This window comes from Mus pahari, chromosome 23, assembly GCF_900095145.1.
Source record: "Mus pahari chromosome 23, PAHARI_EIJ_v1.1, whole genome shotgun sequence".
Classification (NCBI taxonomy): Eukaryota; Metazoa; Chordata; class Mammalia; order Rodentia; family Muridae; genus Mus; species Mus pahari.
In genome coordinates, this window is record NC_034612.1 from 28,083,709 (window position 1) to 28,100,980 (window position 17,272).

At 40.4% G+C, this 17,272-nt stretch overlaps 1 protein-coding gene and 2 gene segments (V, D, J or C); 2 read left to right on the forward strand and 1 right to left on the reverse strand.

Moving 5' to 3' along the window:
* The window catches only part of Gjc3 (gap junction protein gamma 3), a 64,908-nt gene that overhangs the window by 12,603 nt on the left and 35,033 nt on the right, over positions 1–17,272 (reverse strand). The gene's annotated exons all lie outside the window — the stretch shown is intronic.
* On the forward strand, positions 2,749–3,535 carry LOC110313183. The segment is given in 2 exon segments: positions 2,749–2,797; positions 3,207–3,535. Coding segments are annotated over 2 exon segments (378 nt in total).
* The window catches only part of LOC110313184, a 5,956-nt gene continuing 3,683 nt past the window's right edge, over positions 15,000–17,272 (forward strand). Inside the window, 1 exon segment of the V gene segment in view lies at positions 15,000–15,028. Coding sequence covers positions 15,000–15,028 — 29 coding nt within the window.

Below are 17,272 nucleotides of genomic sequence, written 5' to 3' on the forward strand. Positions count from 1 at the left end.
TGTGTGTGTGTGTGTAACTGTTGAGTCCATATAAAGCTATTTGTATGTATGTTTTCAGGGTTGACCATTTGGCATCAAACAACCAATTGGAGCACTCTTCCCTAGGAAGGACCATCTCTCCCACCCCCNCCTTTACNCAGTTGCCTGTAGTTCTTTGTGTAGGGTTATTCTTTTACTGAAAAGGTTCACTAGAGGGGACACTCTACTCTNCCCAGGAATTTCTCTGTGGGAAACTCCAATTGACTGTCTCTCCCTAGTCATTTTCTGCTGGATGTTTGTAAGCCCCAATATGATTATGTTAATCTTTGTCAACCAATCACTTTTTATTTATTCCTTTACTGTGCCTTATGCTTAATAAACTCCCTTATTCAAAAAAAAAGAGCATAAAGGAGAAATATCACCTTACTTCACACATTACACCAGGTTAACATTGTAATTTTGCATACAAAAATCAACTAAAAGTTGATACCTCAAAAAGGAAGGTAACATGTGAAGAACAACTTGCTAATTTCATGAGATATATATTTGTTATATCCTGTTTATCTCATCTTTGAACTGTAGCTGTTCAGTATAGTGAACATACACAGTAAAACAAAGGATTGTTACTCATCAAAGGGATGAGAGGCCCTTTGTTCTATGAAGGCTTTATGCCCCAGTTTAGGGGAATGCAAGGAAAGTGGGAGTGAGTAGGTTGGTTAGCAGGAGGAGGTGAGAGGGTGTTTTCAGAGGGGAAACCAGGAAAGGAGATAACATTTGAAATATAAATAAAGAAAATATCTAATTTTAAAAAAAAGGATCAATGTTTATATGGCAGAAACCTGGGGGGGGGGGGAAGTGAGCATAAGCTGAGGAGGGAATTGTCCATCTTTCCTTTGTCCTCTTTCTCTCTCTCTCTCTCTCTCTCTCTCTCTCTCTCTCTCTCTCTCTCTCTTTCTTTCTTTCTTTCTTTCTTTCTCATTCTTTCTTCTATCCTCTTCTCTTCCTTCCCTGGTTCTTCTCTTTCTCTTCTCCCTCTCCCTCCTTTCTTCCTACTCTGCACATTCCAATGCATCTTGGTTTTTTGAGACATGGTTTCTCTGTCTCAGGTTTCCAGTATAGCCCTGGCTGTCCTGGAACTCACTTTGTAGACCAGACTGGCCTCAGACTCAGAAATTTGCCTGCCTCTGCCTCCCAAGTGCTGGGATTAAAGGGGTGTGCCACCACGCCCAGCTTGTAAGTCTCCTTATACCTTTATTTTCTTATTCAATTAAAATACTTCTATGTCACTTCCTACCTTAAAATCTTGCTAGGAAAACCACCATTCTGACTAGTTAAACCTAGAAAGGAGGCAGTAATCTGAGGACATGAAGGAATATTCACTTCTTTATCTACCTATCTGTTTACCCATGTATCTCTCTACCTTACAGATTCTCTGGTGAAGAATAGTGAGTTTTGTTCATTAGCCTTTTATCGCCATGACAAAACACAAGATATCTGTCTTTTAATAATCTTGGATATTCGGAAGAACTACACAAATCAAGTATCTGGACACATCTTCTTTACATGCTTCTTTGCTTCATTTTTCAACTCCTAAATTACCTGCAGTATTATTTCTATTCAGCAGAAAGAATTCCTCTCACTGGTTTACTTGAAGACAATGGGCTGACAGGGTTGCTCTATGGGGAAAAGTGCCTGTCACATAAGTATGAGGACTTGACTCAAATCCCAGGTGAAATGCAGTGCCACTATGGACTGTGTTTGGAGTGATGGTGTCGCAGATGAGAGAAAGAAGAAAACAAGAGAATCACGAGAGCCTAGCCTAAAAAGCATTTCATGTGCAGAGTTGAACAACAGAACTTGTCTCAGATCTACACCCAAACTTGTCTTCTGGTCTCCATCCATATACCATGACCAAAGAAGTTGCCTTCAAATATGAACATGAACAAATATACAAATATACAAAGGTACATCATACACACGGATCTAAAACATGGATCTAAAAAATAAGGTAGCATGCCAAGAATTATGTTACTATTCTTCACTGAATCATTTTCCCTATTCCCTCTCAAGTAATGCTTTCACTGGGTGTATAAAATTTTGAGGGATCAAGTTTTTCTTAGGGGATGGCCTAGTTGACCATCACTAGGATTAGAGTCCATTGGTCTTACGAAGATTATATGCTCCAGTACTGGGGAATGCCAGGGCCAGGAAGCAGGAGTGGGTGGGTTGGGCAGTAGGGTGGGAGGAGGGTATAGGGAACTTTTGGAGAGGAAACTAGGAAAGTATTGGAAATGTAAATGAAGGCAATAGCTAATAAAAAAAATCAAATAAATAAATAAATAACTTACATTCTCTACACAATGCTGCAACAATGCATTCCCCTACCTCACACCTCAAAAAGGCTAGAGGGTAGATAATAAATAGGGTAGACTATAAGGAAATACTGGGTGGTGCTCCTGTTCACCTTAATCCCAGTACTAAAGGGGCAGAGACAGGAGGATCTCATCTACAGAGTGAGCTTCAGGACAACAAAGAACAGAGAAACCCGTCTCAAAAATATATTTAGAAGGGTTCTTTAAGACACTAGTGATGCTCTAGTAAATTTTCTACTTGATAGCAACTCCCTGTGCATGAAACAGGAACAGGTGCCCTTGGAACAACAGTACATACTCCACTGATTTGCATATGAAATAATTTCATGACAGACTAGGCTTCTTTAAGGGCAGCTGCCAGGAGCCTAACAAGCATCATCTGTTCCAGCTCTCAGAGATGGAGACAGAGACACTCCTGCTATGGGTGCTGCTGTTCTGGGTTCCAGGTAAGGATGCAGAGAAGTGTTGGGAGCAATCTTTGTGGCCATCATGACCTTCCATGCTTCTGGGCTCCTCAACATAATAATTACTGCATTTGTAATTGGTTTTAAGTTTCCTGATTCCCCTTGATTTTCTGGTTTCACATAGTGATGTCTACAGTATTCTTTTTTAAATTATTTTTATTAGATATATTCTTCATGTACATTTCAAATGCTATCCCAAAAGTCCCCTATATCCTCCCCGCCCTGCTCCCCTACCCACCCACTCTCACTTATTGGCCCTGGTGTTCCCCTGTATGGGGGCATATAAAGTTTGCAAGACCAAGGCCTCTCTTGAAATAATTAATTGAAAAGTTCCTCTGTTGGGAAGGTTTGTATACATATATAACAATAGTCTGTTTGTTTATCATTCCAGACACCAATGGTGACATTGTGCTGACCCAATCTCCAGTATCTTTGACTGTGTCTTTAGGGGAGAGGGTCACTATCTCCTGCAAGGCCAGCCAGAGTATTGATTATTACGGTGACAATTATATGCACTGGTTCCAACAGAAGCCAGGACAGCCACCAAAACTCCTTATCTATGATGCATCCAACCTAGAATCTGGAGTTCCTGACAGGTTCAGTGGCAGTGGGTCTGGGACAGACTTCACCCTCAACATCAATCCTATTGAGGATGATGACACTGCAACCTATTACTGTCAGCAAAGTAAAGAGTTTCCTCCCACAGTGCTCCAGGGCTGAACAAAAACCTCCTGAGGTTGCAACCTCACTGATGCTCAGTCTCTCAGTTCTCTCTTACTCTCTGACATCTCAGCACAGAGCTCTAGGCTTGTTTGGAAAAAATATCTCAAATAATGAAACACGTTTATAAACACATATGTGTATGTGTTCCATTCTTCATGCTTTGTAATTTAATTATTTCACAACAAAATATAATTATTATTTATCATTTAAATTTTTATTAACAAATATTTGTGTTTGGATGATTTTCCCTCCTCCCCTCACTCTGTGATCACATCTCTGCCTATTCCCTCTGCCCTCAGCATCCTCCATTGCCTTCCAGTCATTGAGGATGTACCGTCTCTTATTTATAATTCTGAAAATAGAAAAAATAATAAATACAAATTATGTATTCTGTCACTAAAAACAGTGTTAACCAAAGGCATTTACAGTAGTGTGTGTTTGTTTGTGAGTGTGTGTGTGTGTGTGTGTGTGTGTGTGTGTGTGTGTGTGTGAAAGGAAAAGCTGGTCCAGTCTGGGAATCAAACTCAGGTCATCAGTCTTCTGTAAGCCTATCTCCTGGTACAGAGTGAACAACTATTCCAGCCTGGAATACTATTTCTTTTCTCATAATAATTTGTTTTCAATTAAGTTATGTATATGGGGGGAGAGATGTAAGTATGAGTGCTCATAGCAGTCAGAATAGGGCGTCAGATCCCAGGGAACTGGAGATGGGGAGGTTTTCTGCAAGTTGTTTGTGGATGCTGAAACCAAACTGGGGTCCTCTGCAAGACCAAGAAGTGCTCTGAACTGCTTACTCATTTATTCATATCTGATCTGTCATCTATTAAGGTACTCCTTTAGATTTAGTAACTCCTTTTCTCCTAAAAAATTGGAAGACTTGATAGGAGCATAGTTGTCCATCATTTAAGTTAAAAAGAGCATTGAGTAGTTAACTTTTTCAGTTAATCTTTCAGAAACAGTCTGGCATTCTCATCCCAGTGTTTTTATTCTCCAATTGCTTTTATTTGTTTGCCCTCACAAACAGCCTTCTATAGTTACTTACAAATATACGGTGTGCTACAGTTATTTTTATGGTTTGGTTCCAATATCTCTGTGTGCTCATTCCCAAATTAAGTTTAATATCAGTTTTATTGATTTTCCTTTTGTCTTGATCCAATATTCTTCATTCTTAATGCTCCTCAGCCTCCTGCAGGCATTGTTGCCCAGCCTACTCAGCCTGATATAATTTGCTTGCGCTGCAAAAGAGGAAAACATTGGGCCAGCGTTTGTAAGTCTAGAAGAGACATCTTGGGAAATGCCCTGCCTCCCCCTCTGGGAAACGGCAAATGGGGCCAGCCCCAGGCCCCCAAACCTGTCTCTTTCCTACCAGCCATGGGGAACAGCCAACAGCCTGCTCAGCCCCTAGCCTTTGCAGAGCCACCCCAGGAAGTGCAAGTGTGGGAGTGTATCTCTGCAACTCCACCAATTCAGTACTAACCCCCTAGGATGGTGTCCAGGTTATTTCCACCGGGGTTTTCGGACCTCCCCCACCTCATACGTATTTTCTAATTCTGGGGTGTGCCTCCACCACCTTAAAGGAACTTATAGTCCATCTTTCTTTAGTAGGCAATGATTATACAGGAGAAATTAAGATTTTGGACCGTGTTCCTCAAGGCCCAATATTAATATTTCAAGGGCAATGCTTGGCACAGGCTCTGCCTCTACCTCTAGATACCTCCCACCCAGCAAAAGGGGCACAGCGCTGTTCTTCTCAGCCAGGTTCCTCAGACCTATATTGGGTTCAGGCAATCACTAAGGACTGTCCTACACTCAGTCTTAAGCTAAATGGTAAGAGCTTTAAGGGCATTTTAGACTCAGGTGCTGACTCTACTGTAATTTCACAGAGTGCCTGGCCTTCTGCTTGGCCTTTACAAGCTACTCTGACCCATCTGCAAGGAATTGCACAATCAAAAAATACTCTCCAGAGCTCACAATTGCTGACTTGGGAAGATAGTGAGGGAAATTCAGGCTCTGTTCAGTCCTTCATTGTTCCTGGCTTACCTGTCAACCTTTGGGGAAGAGACATTCTCTCTCAAATGTAAGTTTTTATGTATAGTCCCGAATGAAGTTGTTGTTCAACAAATGCTCTCCCAGGGCTATCTCCCTGGACAGGGATTAGGCAAAAATGGGCAGGGGAGGCCTATGCCAATAGCTGCCTCTCCAAAAATGGATTGTGCAGGCTTAGGATATAATTCCCATTTTTCATGAGGACCATTGCTCCTGCTGCACACCAGGCAGATAAGATAACATGGAAGGATGATTCCCCTGTCTGGATTGATCAATGGTCCCTCCCTGCTAAAAAAACTGTCTGTAGCCATAGAGTTAGTGCAGGAACAGTTGGCAGCAGGACCTTGCCTTGGAACACCCCAATATTTGTTATTCAAAAGAAAAATGGCAAATGGAGATTACTGCAAGATCTCAGAGAAGTTAATAAGACCATGGTTGCCATGGGAGCCTTACAACCTGGTATCCCCTCTCCAGTGGCTATTCCCAAGGGATATGCCAAATTAGTTATTGATTTAAAAGATTGCTTCTTTTCTATTCCCCTCCACCATGAAGATTGTAAACGCTTTGCATTCAGCATTCCTGTAGTTAACAGTTTAGGGCCCTCGCCTCAATTTCAGTGGAGAGTTCTCCCTCAAGGCATGGCTAATAGTCCCACGCTTTGCCAGAAGTACATGGCTCAGGTTGTTGATCCCTTCAGGAGATCCTACCCTGATTATTACATTCTCCATTACATGGATGACATCCTTCTTTCTGTGCCTGATGAAAATCAGCTATATTGTGTTGGTTAAAAACTTATTAATCTCTCCAGAACCAGGGACTTCAAGTCTCTCCCGAGAAAATTCAGATTCACCCTCCTCAATTGTTTTTGGGCTTTGAATTATTTCCTAATAGGATTCTCTCACAAAAGTTCATTTAAGGAGAGATTCATTACAGACTCTTAATGATTTTCAACACTTGTTAGGAGATATAAATTGGCTCCGCCCCTATTTGAAACTTACAACAGGAGAATTAAAGCCTTTGTTTGATATTTTGGGTGAAGACTCAGATCTGTCCTCTCCACGCATGCTGACTCAGGAAGCACAAGTATCTCTGGCCAAGGTCAAACAGGCTATAAATGAACAAAGTATTGGGTACTTCTCTCCAGATCTGACACTCCAGTTTCTTGTTTTCTCTACATGCTTTTCTCCCACAGATCATTTATGGCAATTTAAACCTCTATTCTGAGTACATTTTCCAGCTTCTCCTTCTAAAGTATTGCCCATATATCCTTAGCTCATTGCACATATTCTTCGCCTTGGCAGGGAAGCTGCTCTTAGGCTTTTTGGTAAAGATCCTGACATTATTGTAGTTCCTTATGATACATCACAAGTCCAATGGCTAATTAAAAACTGTGATGATTGGGCAATTAATTGCACATCCTTTCAAGGTGTAATTGACAATCATTACCCTGCAGACAAATTGGTGCAATTCCTACACAGGACACCTGTAGTTTTTTCCAAAGAGAACAAAGTAAACCCCATTGGGAAAAGCTGTTCCTCCTCTAATCCAGATACCTTGGGTTGGTGCAATCCCCTCATGATCAAGTCCACAGAGGCTGGGAAAAATATGATTGGATTAACAAACAAACTCCCTCCTGGGGTTTGTGTCTATAAAAAGAACACAAGGATTTTGGGTTGGTATTCAAAATACAGCTAATTAAGACCATCCCTAACCTTAGAGGAAGTGCCATAGGACCAAATCCCATACTCCATCCTGTAGCCCCTAATATACCCATTGTTCATAAGGTAGCTGTTCCTCCTCAGAGTGGCACTCCTGCACCCATTGCTCTTTTTCAGCCTACTTTGCCTGCTGGATCTCTCACTCCAGCAGAGCTGCTTTTAGACATAGTAAATGCTTCAGTTGCTGCCATACATGCAGCCAATACTACGCAATATGAGGAATGTTGGGTGTGTTTTTCCCCTCAACCTCCTTTCTATGAAGGAGTAGCAGTATTTGAATCAGTTATTGCAACCAACTGATGTCCATGAACTTGGTTGGCACCCTGAGGCAAACACAGGACTCACACTGAGCCAGGTTTCAGGTGTGGGCTCATGCCTTTTGGGGCCTTCCATGCTCCCCCCACAGGCCTTGCTAGAGGTTTGCAATGAGACTATTATAGTAGAAGCCACTTTTCAATATCTTGGAGTACCCAATGGTACTTATTTGGCATGTTCTACTGGGCTTACTACTTATGCGATCACCCAGACATTTTTAGCTAACAGAGATTACTGTGTCCTGATTCAACTTTTCCCATAGTTGATGATACATCCTGCAGAAGATTTACTCCAGATATGGGATAAAGGCACCAACCTGCCCCGCTCTAAGAGAGAGCCAATTACTGCTGTAACCTTAGCAGTGATCCTTGTTGTGTGTGCTGCAGGTGCAGGAACAGGAATTGCCTCCCTAATCTCCTCCCAACAACAGTCTGCACATCTTGCCCAGCTTAACCACAAAGTGGACAGAGACATCTGAGAAATACAAAGAGGCCTAAAAAATTTAAAAGATTCCTTAGTCTCTCTGTCTGAAGTAGTTTTATCGAATAGAAGAGGCCTAGATTTGGTATTCCTGAAGGAAGGAGGACTCTGTGCAGCCCTCAAAGAAGAATGTTGTTTTTATACCGATAAGACTGGCCTAGTTCAGGATAGTATAGTATAGACAAGGTTAGAACTAGCTTGGAAGAAAGAATGTGTAATAGAGAGATGCAGGAATCCTGGTATTAGAATTGGTTTTCTACCTCTCCTTGGCTTTCCATTTTGCTTCCTACCATTCTGGGACCTTTCTTGGGCCTTCTGCTGCTTTTGTCATTTGGCCCTTGGGCTTTTAACAGATTAACCAGTTTCGTTAAATGTCAGACTGATGCTGCCTTAAAGCCAGTTGCAGTCCACTACCATCATGTGGACACTCAAGACTCCACCGAAGACCCCTCCACCCTTGCTGCAGATGTAGAGTGGTCTTGGTTCCATAGGCTGCGGAGATACCATTATTAGAAGGGTGACTCCCTGGCTCCTAATAGTGGCTGAGGGCCATAAGCTGTGAAGTGAACCAATGACAGGGATATTGAGGTGCCATGGATTAGGTGCACACCCCCTTTGACTGCAAAGATGACCCAAAGATGGGAAATATTGTGTATCAATGGCAGATTGCATAGCCTAAGACAGGGCCTTTGCCCACCTAGGACCTAGAATGGCCTAGTTACTGGGTGCTGAACATGGATGCACGCCTCATAGCCTAAGACAAGGTTCTTCACAGACCCTCTTTTCATAGCCACCCCCCAACATTTATTAAATTGAAAAGGGGGAGTTGTTGGAGACCAGGTTGAGAAAACTCTAGGCATTTTTACAGCCTGCAGCTGAGAGCCATATAGTTCTTTGATTAGAGCCAGTCACCCCCTCTCCCCTCAAGGCTGTTTTGTGGGAATCAGGAAGATTCCGGCCCTAAACAAACATCAAGGACTGTTAAGGGAGTCTTCCAGCATTCCAGAGCTGCCTGGAGCTGTCACCTTGGGCTGTTAGGAGGACCGGAGCTTTGAGATAAGCTGCCCGGTGTTCTGGAGCAGTAATGCCAAGGACCTGAGATATCACTGAAAGTTTCAGACTTGCAATTACCTTCTCCCATTTGCCCTTCACTATGTCTCTTTTGATCACTCCCTAACCCCTCTCTGTATGCTATAAAACTTGAGCCTTTTCTTTCATTAAACAGATTATGACACAAGCAGATGCATGGTCTCCTTCTCTTTCTCTTATTCCCATTTCAATGTAGGTTTGTGATCCCCCTCGAGGACCATGGAATAACTTGTCCCATAGGATGGGATAGATTTCCTGAGAGAGTTAAATCTCTGTAGATAGATACTGTTACATGGAATCTACCCTTCTATTCTCCTCCAGTACTGAATTTGTGGTAACCAATGTCTATATCTGATTGAAGCCTTTCCTTCTCATAATCCTGGTTGAGTCTGAACTCCTCAGAGTCCAGATTTCTCTGTGATCCTGTGATTCTGGGATCCTGGGATCATGAGATTCTGGGTATGTCAGATCCTGAGAATCAAGCTGCCTCTGAGACCCTGAGATCCTGGTATGACCAAGCTCCTGGGATCCTGGGATCCTAAGGTCCTGAATATGCTAAAATGTCTGGGAGTGGTACCTCCTTGGGTGCTGAGGGACTGTCCACTGAGTTTGCTGTGTGCTCAATGGAAGGTAGACTGGTGCTGAATGGAAGGAAACACATTGTCATTTTTTAAGAATAATTATCTCTTTTTTATTATTAAATAATTTTTTCTTAAGATTTATTTATTTGTTTGTTTGTTTGTTTGTTTGTTTAATATGAGTACACTGTATCTTTCTTCAGACACAGCAGAAGAGGGTATCTGATTCCATTACTGATAGTTCTGAGCCACCATGTAGTTGCTGAGAATTGAACACAAAACCTCTGAAAGAGCAGTCAATGCTCTTAACTGCTGAGATATCACTCTAGGCCCCACATATAATTATTTCTATTCACCAAACATAAAACACAGATACTTATTCTCAGATATTGTGCTGTTATTGTGCTGAATATAACTTAGATAGGGATTTGATGAAGAGATTTCATTTGGAGTAGTGTGTGCTGATCTCTCTCTCTCTCTCTCTCTCTCTCTCTCTCTCTCTCTCTCTCTCCCTATATCCCTCCCCTCCCCTTCCCTCCTCTCCCCTCCTCCCCCTTCCCTCCCCTGTAGGTCTCTGTGCTTGTCCCATCTGTTGAAGAAGGAAGCCCCTCTGAAGATGGCTGAAAATGCACTGATGTATGCTTATAAGAGAATCTCACTAGCAGCCAAATTATTGTCATTTTCTTAGAGCAGTAGTGTGTGCTTTTGCCCTAGGGCTCTGGACTATCTAGTCTCTTGTTCTTGGTAATCCAAGCAGTGTCATATATAAGTGCAATTTTGTGGAATGAGCCTTAAGTCATATCAGACATTGGATGGTTACTCCCACAAGCTTTCTGCCACCATTGACCTAGTATACCTTGCAGGCAGCATAGATTGTAGATCAAAGGGTTTGAGGCTGGCTGCTGTTTACATTTCTCTTTTGATAGCCTGCAGAGTACTTTCTCATACCAAAGACACTAGAACATAGTGGTAAAGGTTCTATGTAGGCGCCATCTCAACCTCTCCATGTTCAAAAAGTTCTGTGTGTATCCACATATTTGTGGAACAGGCAGATAGAGAGTTATCTTGGGCCTCTATATTAGTGTATGAATTCCATTAGAAATTCAACCAACTTTAAATGAAAACTACTTGGAGATGTGTATGTGTGCACTGGTGTGTAGACATGTGTGTGCTCACTTCCCACTCAACAGTACCCAAGCTCCAAAATAAAGATTCTTTTTTTTCCTCATTTTATGTTTTCTTTATTTCTTCTATGTACATTTTTAGGTCTTGAACTGTTTTATTCATTTTCTTCACCTGTTCGATTGTATTTTTATTCATTATTTTATGTATTTACATTTCAGATATTGTCCCCCTTCCCTGAGAAGAAGGACAGAAGGAACTAAAGGGAATTACAAACCCCTAGAAAGAACAACAGTATCAACTGACTGGATAACTCAGAGATCCCAAGGACTAAGCCACCAACCAAAGAGCATACATGGGCTGGTCCAGATCACCCACTATATATGTAATAAAGGACTGCCTTGTCTGGCCTCAGGTGGAGGGGATTCACTTGGTCCTGGGGAGGTCTGATGTCTCAGGAAAGAAGGATGATAGAGGGGTAAGGTGGGGAGTGGGTAGGTGCATGGGTGTGTGGGAGAGCATCCAAAAATATACTTTAATTTCATTTATGCTGAATACATATGAATGTTTTCTTTGCCTTTGTTCCTCAGACAGCTCTGCATTACAAATGTTTACATGGTGTTTATTTTGGACTTTGATTTTTCTTGTTTTTTCTTCTTTAGACTCTCCATGCAGTCCACAGTTGAGGAGGTTGTTGTGTAGATATGGGTAGTCTTGAATTAGTAGAGATCTTCTTGCCTCTGCCTTCCAAGTGCTGGAGCCAAGAAATACACCACCATGCCCAGCCTGAACTTAGTATTTTTAAATAGTCTATAAATTGTTACAAGTAAAACCAGGCTTCACACAGGTTATACGCAAATCAGGCATCTTACCAAAAAATGGAATTTACATTTGTTTATTTGTTGTTTGAGACAGGGCATCAAAGTCTTGATCCTCAACAGGATCCTTCTGGTTTACATCTGTGCCTAAAGATGACCCTATGCTGCAGCTCTCCATACCCAAATCTGGCCGGGTAAGACCTGATCTCCCAGGAGGGCTGACAAACCTGAGAGCACAGGTAAGACCACCACTTCTGCTCAAATACCTGGGCCAAGAGGACCTGCCCAGAGATCTCAGGACACAGAAACTGAGGAGCCGCCTGAGACAGGTTCCTTCTGATTGCTGTCTGAGCACAGAGTTGAACCTGTGACACAGTTCTCCATACCCAAATACTGCCAGGAGAGAGCCTCAAATACATGGGTACAGGGAAAAAGTTCCAGAACAGAACACCAATGTCTTATGCTCTAAGATCAAGAACTGACAAGTGGGACCTCATAAAATTGCAAAGCTTCTGTAAGGCAAAAGACAATGCCAATAGGACAAATGACAACCAACAGATTAGGAAAAGAACTTTACCAATCCCACCCACATCTGACGGATTCTAATATTCAATATATACAAAGAGCTCAAGAACTTAGACTCCAGAGAACCAAATAACCCTGTTAAAAAATGGGGTACAGAGCTAAACAAAAAATTCTCAACTGAGGAACCCTGAATTGTCAAGAAGCACCTAAAGAAATGTTCAACATCTTTAGTCATCAGGGGAAATGCAAATTAAAACAACACTGAGATTCCACCTTACCAGTCAGAATAGCTAAGATCAAAAACTCAGGTGGCAGCAGATGCTGACAAGGATGTGGAGAAAGAGGAATACTCCTCCATTGTTGTTGGGATTGCAAGCTGGTACAACCACTCTGGAACTCAGTTTGGTAGAAACTCAGAAAATTGGACATAGTATCACCTGAAGACCCAGCTATAAAACTTCTGGGTGTATATTCGAAAGATGCTCCAAAATATAACAAGGACATATGCACCACTATGCTTATAGCAGCATTTTTTTATAGTCAGAAACTGGAAACAACCAAGATATCCTTCAATAGATGAATGGATACAGAAAATGTGGTACATTTATTTACACAATGGAGTACTACTCAACTATTAAAAACAATGAATTCATGAAATTCTTAGGCAAATGGATGGAAGTGAGTGAGGTAATCCAGTCACAAAAGCACTGCTAAGTAGATATTTGCCCAAAAGCTCAAAATACCCAAGATAAAATTCACAGTCCATATGAAGTGCAAGAAGAAGGAAGACTAAAGTGTGAATCCTTCCATCCTTCTTAGAAGGGGAACAAAATACTCACAGGAGTATATATGGAAACATAGTGTGGAGCAGAGACTGGAGGAAAGACCAACCAGAGACTGCCCCACCTGGGGATTGATCCCACATATAGTCACCAAACGTGGACAGTATTGTGAATGCTGAGAAGTGCATGTTGACAGTAGTCTGAAATAGCTGTCTCTTGAGAGACTCTGACAGAGACTGAGGATGATACAGAGATGGATGCTCATAGTCAACCATTAAACTGATCAGGGTGTTCCCCACTGGAGGACTTAGAGAAAAGATTGAAGGAGCTGAAGGGGTTTGTAACCCCACAGGAAGAAGAAAAATATCATCCAACCAGAGCTCCTGGGGTTTAAGCCACCAATCAAGGAGTACATATGGAGGGATACATGGCTCCAGCCATCTATGTAGCAGCATGGTCTTGTCCAGAATCAATGGGAGAAGAGGCACTTGATCTCATGAAGGCTCTATGCCTCATTGTAGAGAAATGCAAGGGCGGGAAGGCAGGAGTGGGTTGGTGGTTGAGGGTACAGCTTCATAGAAGCAGGAAGAGAGAAGATAAGATATGGGGTTTAGGGGGGATGGGAAAAGTAGATAAATTTGAAATATAAATTAGTAAAACATTAATTAATTGGTTAATTAATTAATTAGATAAACAAATAAATAAATAAGAAAGAATCAAAATAATTAGGAGTTGTTTCTTTGAGAAATTCAGTAAGATAGATAAACCCTTAGCCAGACTAACCAGAAGCCACAGAGACAGTATCCAAATCAACAAAATCAGAAATGAATTGTGAGACATAACAGAAACTGAGGAAATCAAAAAAAATTATCAGATCCTACTACAAAAGCCTATACTCAACAAAACTGGAAAATCTGGATATTTTCTAGACAGATACCAGGTACCAAAGTTAAATCAGGATCATATAAGCCACCTAAATAGTCCCATAACCCCTATAGACATAGCAGCAGGTATTAAAAGTCTCCCAACCAAAAAAAAAAAAAAGCCCAGGACCAGATGGGATTAGTGCCAAATTCTATCAGATCTTCAAAGAAGACCGAATATCAATTCTCATCAAACTATTCCAAAATATAGAAACAAAAGGAACACTACTCAATAAATTCTATGAAGCCACAATTACATTTATACATAAATCACACAAAGACCCAACAAAGAAAAGGAATTTCAGACAATTTCCCTTATGAATACTGATATAAAAATGCTCAATAAAATTCTTGCAAACTGAATCGAAGAACACATCAGAACTATCATTCATTATGATACAGTAGGGTTTATCCCAGGGATGCAAGGATGGTTCAATATATGGAAATCCATCAATATAAAATCCACTATATAAAATAATCCACTATATAAAAAACTCAAAGAAAAAAAAACACATGACCATCTCATTTAATATTGAGAAAGCATATGACAAAATTCAACACCCCTCCATGGTAAAAATCCTGGAACAATCAGGAATTTAAAGCCAATACCTAAACAATAGTATAAGCAATATACACCTAACCAGTAGCCAACATCAAAACAAATGGAGAGAAACTTGAAGCAATCTCACTAAAATCACTGAATACACAAGGCTCTCCATCTTCCCCCTACCCACTCAATATAGTACTAGAAGTCCTAGCCAGAGCAATTAGACAAAAAAAAAAAAAAAAAAAAAAGGAGATCAAAGGGGTATAAATTGGAAAGGAAGAAGTCAAAATATCACTATTTGCTGATGATATGATAATTTACTTAAGTGACCTCATAAATTCCACCAGGGAACTCCAAAGCCTGATAAAAAAACTTCAGCAAAGTGGCTGAATAAGTTATAAAATTAACTCGAACAAAGGGGCTCACAAGATGGTTTAGTGGTTAAGAGCACTGACTGCTCTTCCGGAGGACCTGAGTTCAAATCCCAGCAAGCACATGGTGGCTCACAACCACCTGAAATGAGATCTGACACCCTCTTCTTGTGTGTCTGAAGACAGCTACAGCGTACTTATTTATAATAATAAGTAAATCATTGGGCCAGAGCAAACAGGGACTTAGTGAGAAGGGCCCACCAGAGCAAAAGGGGTTGATTGGACGAAGTAGAGTTCTAAATTCAGTTTCTAACAATCACATGAAGGCTTAAAACCATCTGCACAGCTACAGTGTACTCATATACTTAAAAAATGAACAAAAAAATATTATAAAAATTTAACTAAAAAAAAAAAAAANAAAAAAAAAAAACAGTGGCCTTCCACTACTCAAGAGATAAACAGGCTGAGAAAGAAATTAGGGAAACAATACCCTTCACAATAATCACAAATCATATAAAATACCTTGGTGTGACTCTAACTAAGGAAGTGAAAGATCTATATAAGAATTTCAAGTCTCTGAAGAAAGAAATTGAAGAAGATCTCAGAAGTTGGAAAGATCACCCGTGTTTATGGATTGGCATGATTAATATAGTAAAAATGTCCATCTCTCTAAAAGCAATCTACAGATTCAATGCAATTCCCATCAAAATTCCTACTCAATTCTACATAGAGGTATAAAGGGCAATTTGCAAATTCATCTGAAATAACAAAAAACAACAAAAAAAAAAAAAAAAAAAAAAACAGGATATCAAAAGCTATTCTTAACAGTAAAAGAACTTCTGGCAGAATCACAATTCCTGACCTCAAGCTGTACTACAGAGCAATTGTGATTGAAAAAAAAAAAACAAAAAACAAAAAACAAAAACAAAACAAAACTGCATGGTTTTGGTACAGTCACAGGCAGGTAGATCAATGGAATAGAAGTGAAGACCCAGAAATGGACCCACACACCTATGGTCACTCAATCTTTGAAAAGAAAGCTCAAGCCCTCTAGCAGGGAAAAAAAAAAAAAAAAAAGGACATCATTTTCAACAAATGATGTTGATTCAACTGGCTTTTAGCAGGAGGAAGAATGGAAATTGATCCATTTTTATCTCCTTCTACAAAGTTCAGGATCAAGTGGATCAAGGACCTCCACATAAAACCACATATTCTGAAACTAATAGAAAAGAAATTTGGGAAGAGCCTCAAACATATGGGGATAAGGGAAACATTTCTGAACAGAATACCAATAGCTCATGCTCTAAGATCAAGAATTGACAAATGGGACCTCATAAAATTGCAAAACTTCTGTAAGGCAGAGAACACTCTCAATAAGACAAAAAGGCAAGTGGTTGTTGACAGGAACTTGATTTAACTGTCTCCTGAGAGGCTCTGCCAGTGCCTAGCAAATACAGAGTTGGATGCTTTCAGCCATCCTTGGGACTAAGCACAAGGTCCCCAAAAGACGAGCCAGAAGAAGGACCGAAGGATCTCAAGTGGTTTGCAGCCCCATAGGAGGAACAATATGAAACAACCAGTACCCCCAGAGCTCCCAGGGACTAAACCATCAACCAAAGAACATGGAGGGTACCATGGCTCCAGCTGCATATGTAGCAGGGGATGGCCATGTCAGTCATCAATGGGAGGAGAGGTCCTTGTTCCTGTGAAGGCTCGATAACCCAGTGTAGGGGAATGCAGGAGTGGGTAGGTTGGTGAGCAGGGGTAGGGGGGTTGGAATAGGGAATTTTCTGAGGGGAAACCAGGAAAGGGAATAACATTTGAAATGTAAATGAAAATATCTAATAAAAAAAGGAAGGGAAAAACAAAGAAAAGGGAGACATAACAATGAAATATATCTTAAAATAACTAAACTGCTTATTGAATATCAACAGTTGAAAATATTAAAAACATGTTCTATAAACATAGTGGAAATATTATTGATAATTTGTTTCACTGTACTTGAAATTAGCACTTTCTTAATGTGTAACTTTGAAGAGTTTTTGCTACTTTGAAATGTTTAAAATATACTTTCTGATGAAATAATGTCTCTCCTAGAAACACTGATAAGCTTTTTTAAGTAAACTGATTGTTAGACAACATGCCCACATATATAATGTGTTTTAAATACTATCTCACTATGTCAGGTGTTATCATATAAGGGCTTTTGAATATATTTCTTAATGATTCATTTTATGCTCTTTTACTATGCTTAAATCTCAAAGAATATTTTGTAGGTTTTGTAGGTTTTAGTATTCAACATTAGATATAGAATCCTCAGTTATGGACATTATTAAATATTCATTAATGATATTTTAGGGTATAAAAGGGTATGAATGTGAAAGTTGAACAATTTTTATGTATTATTTGATTCTCAAAAT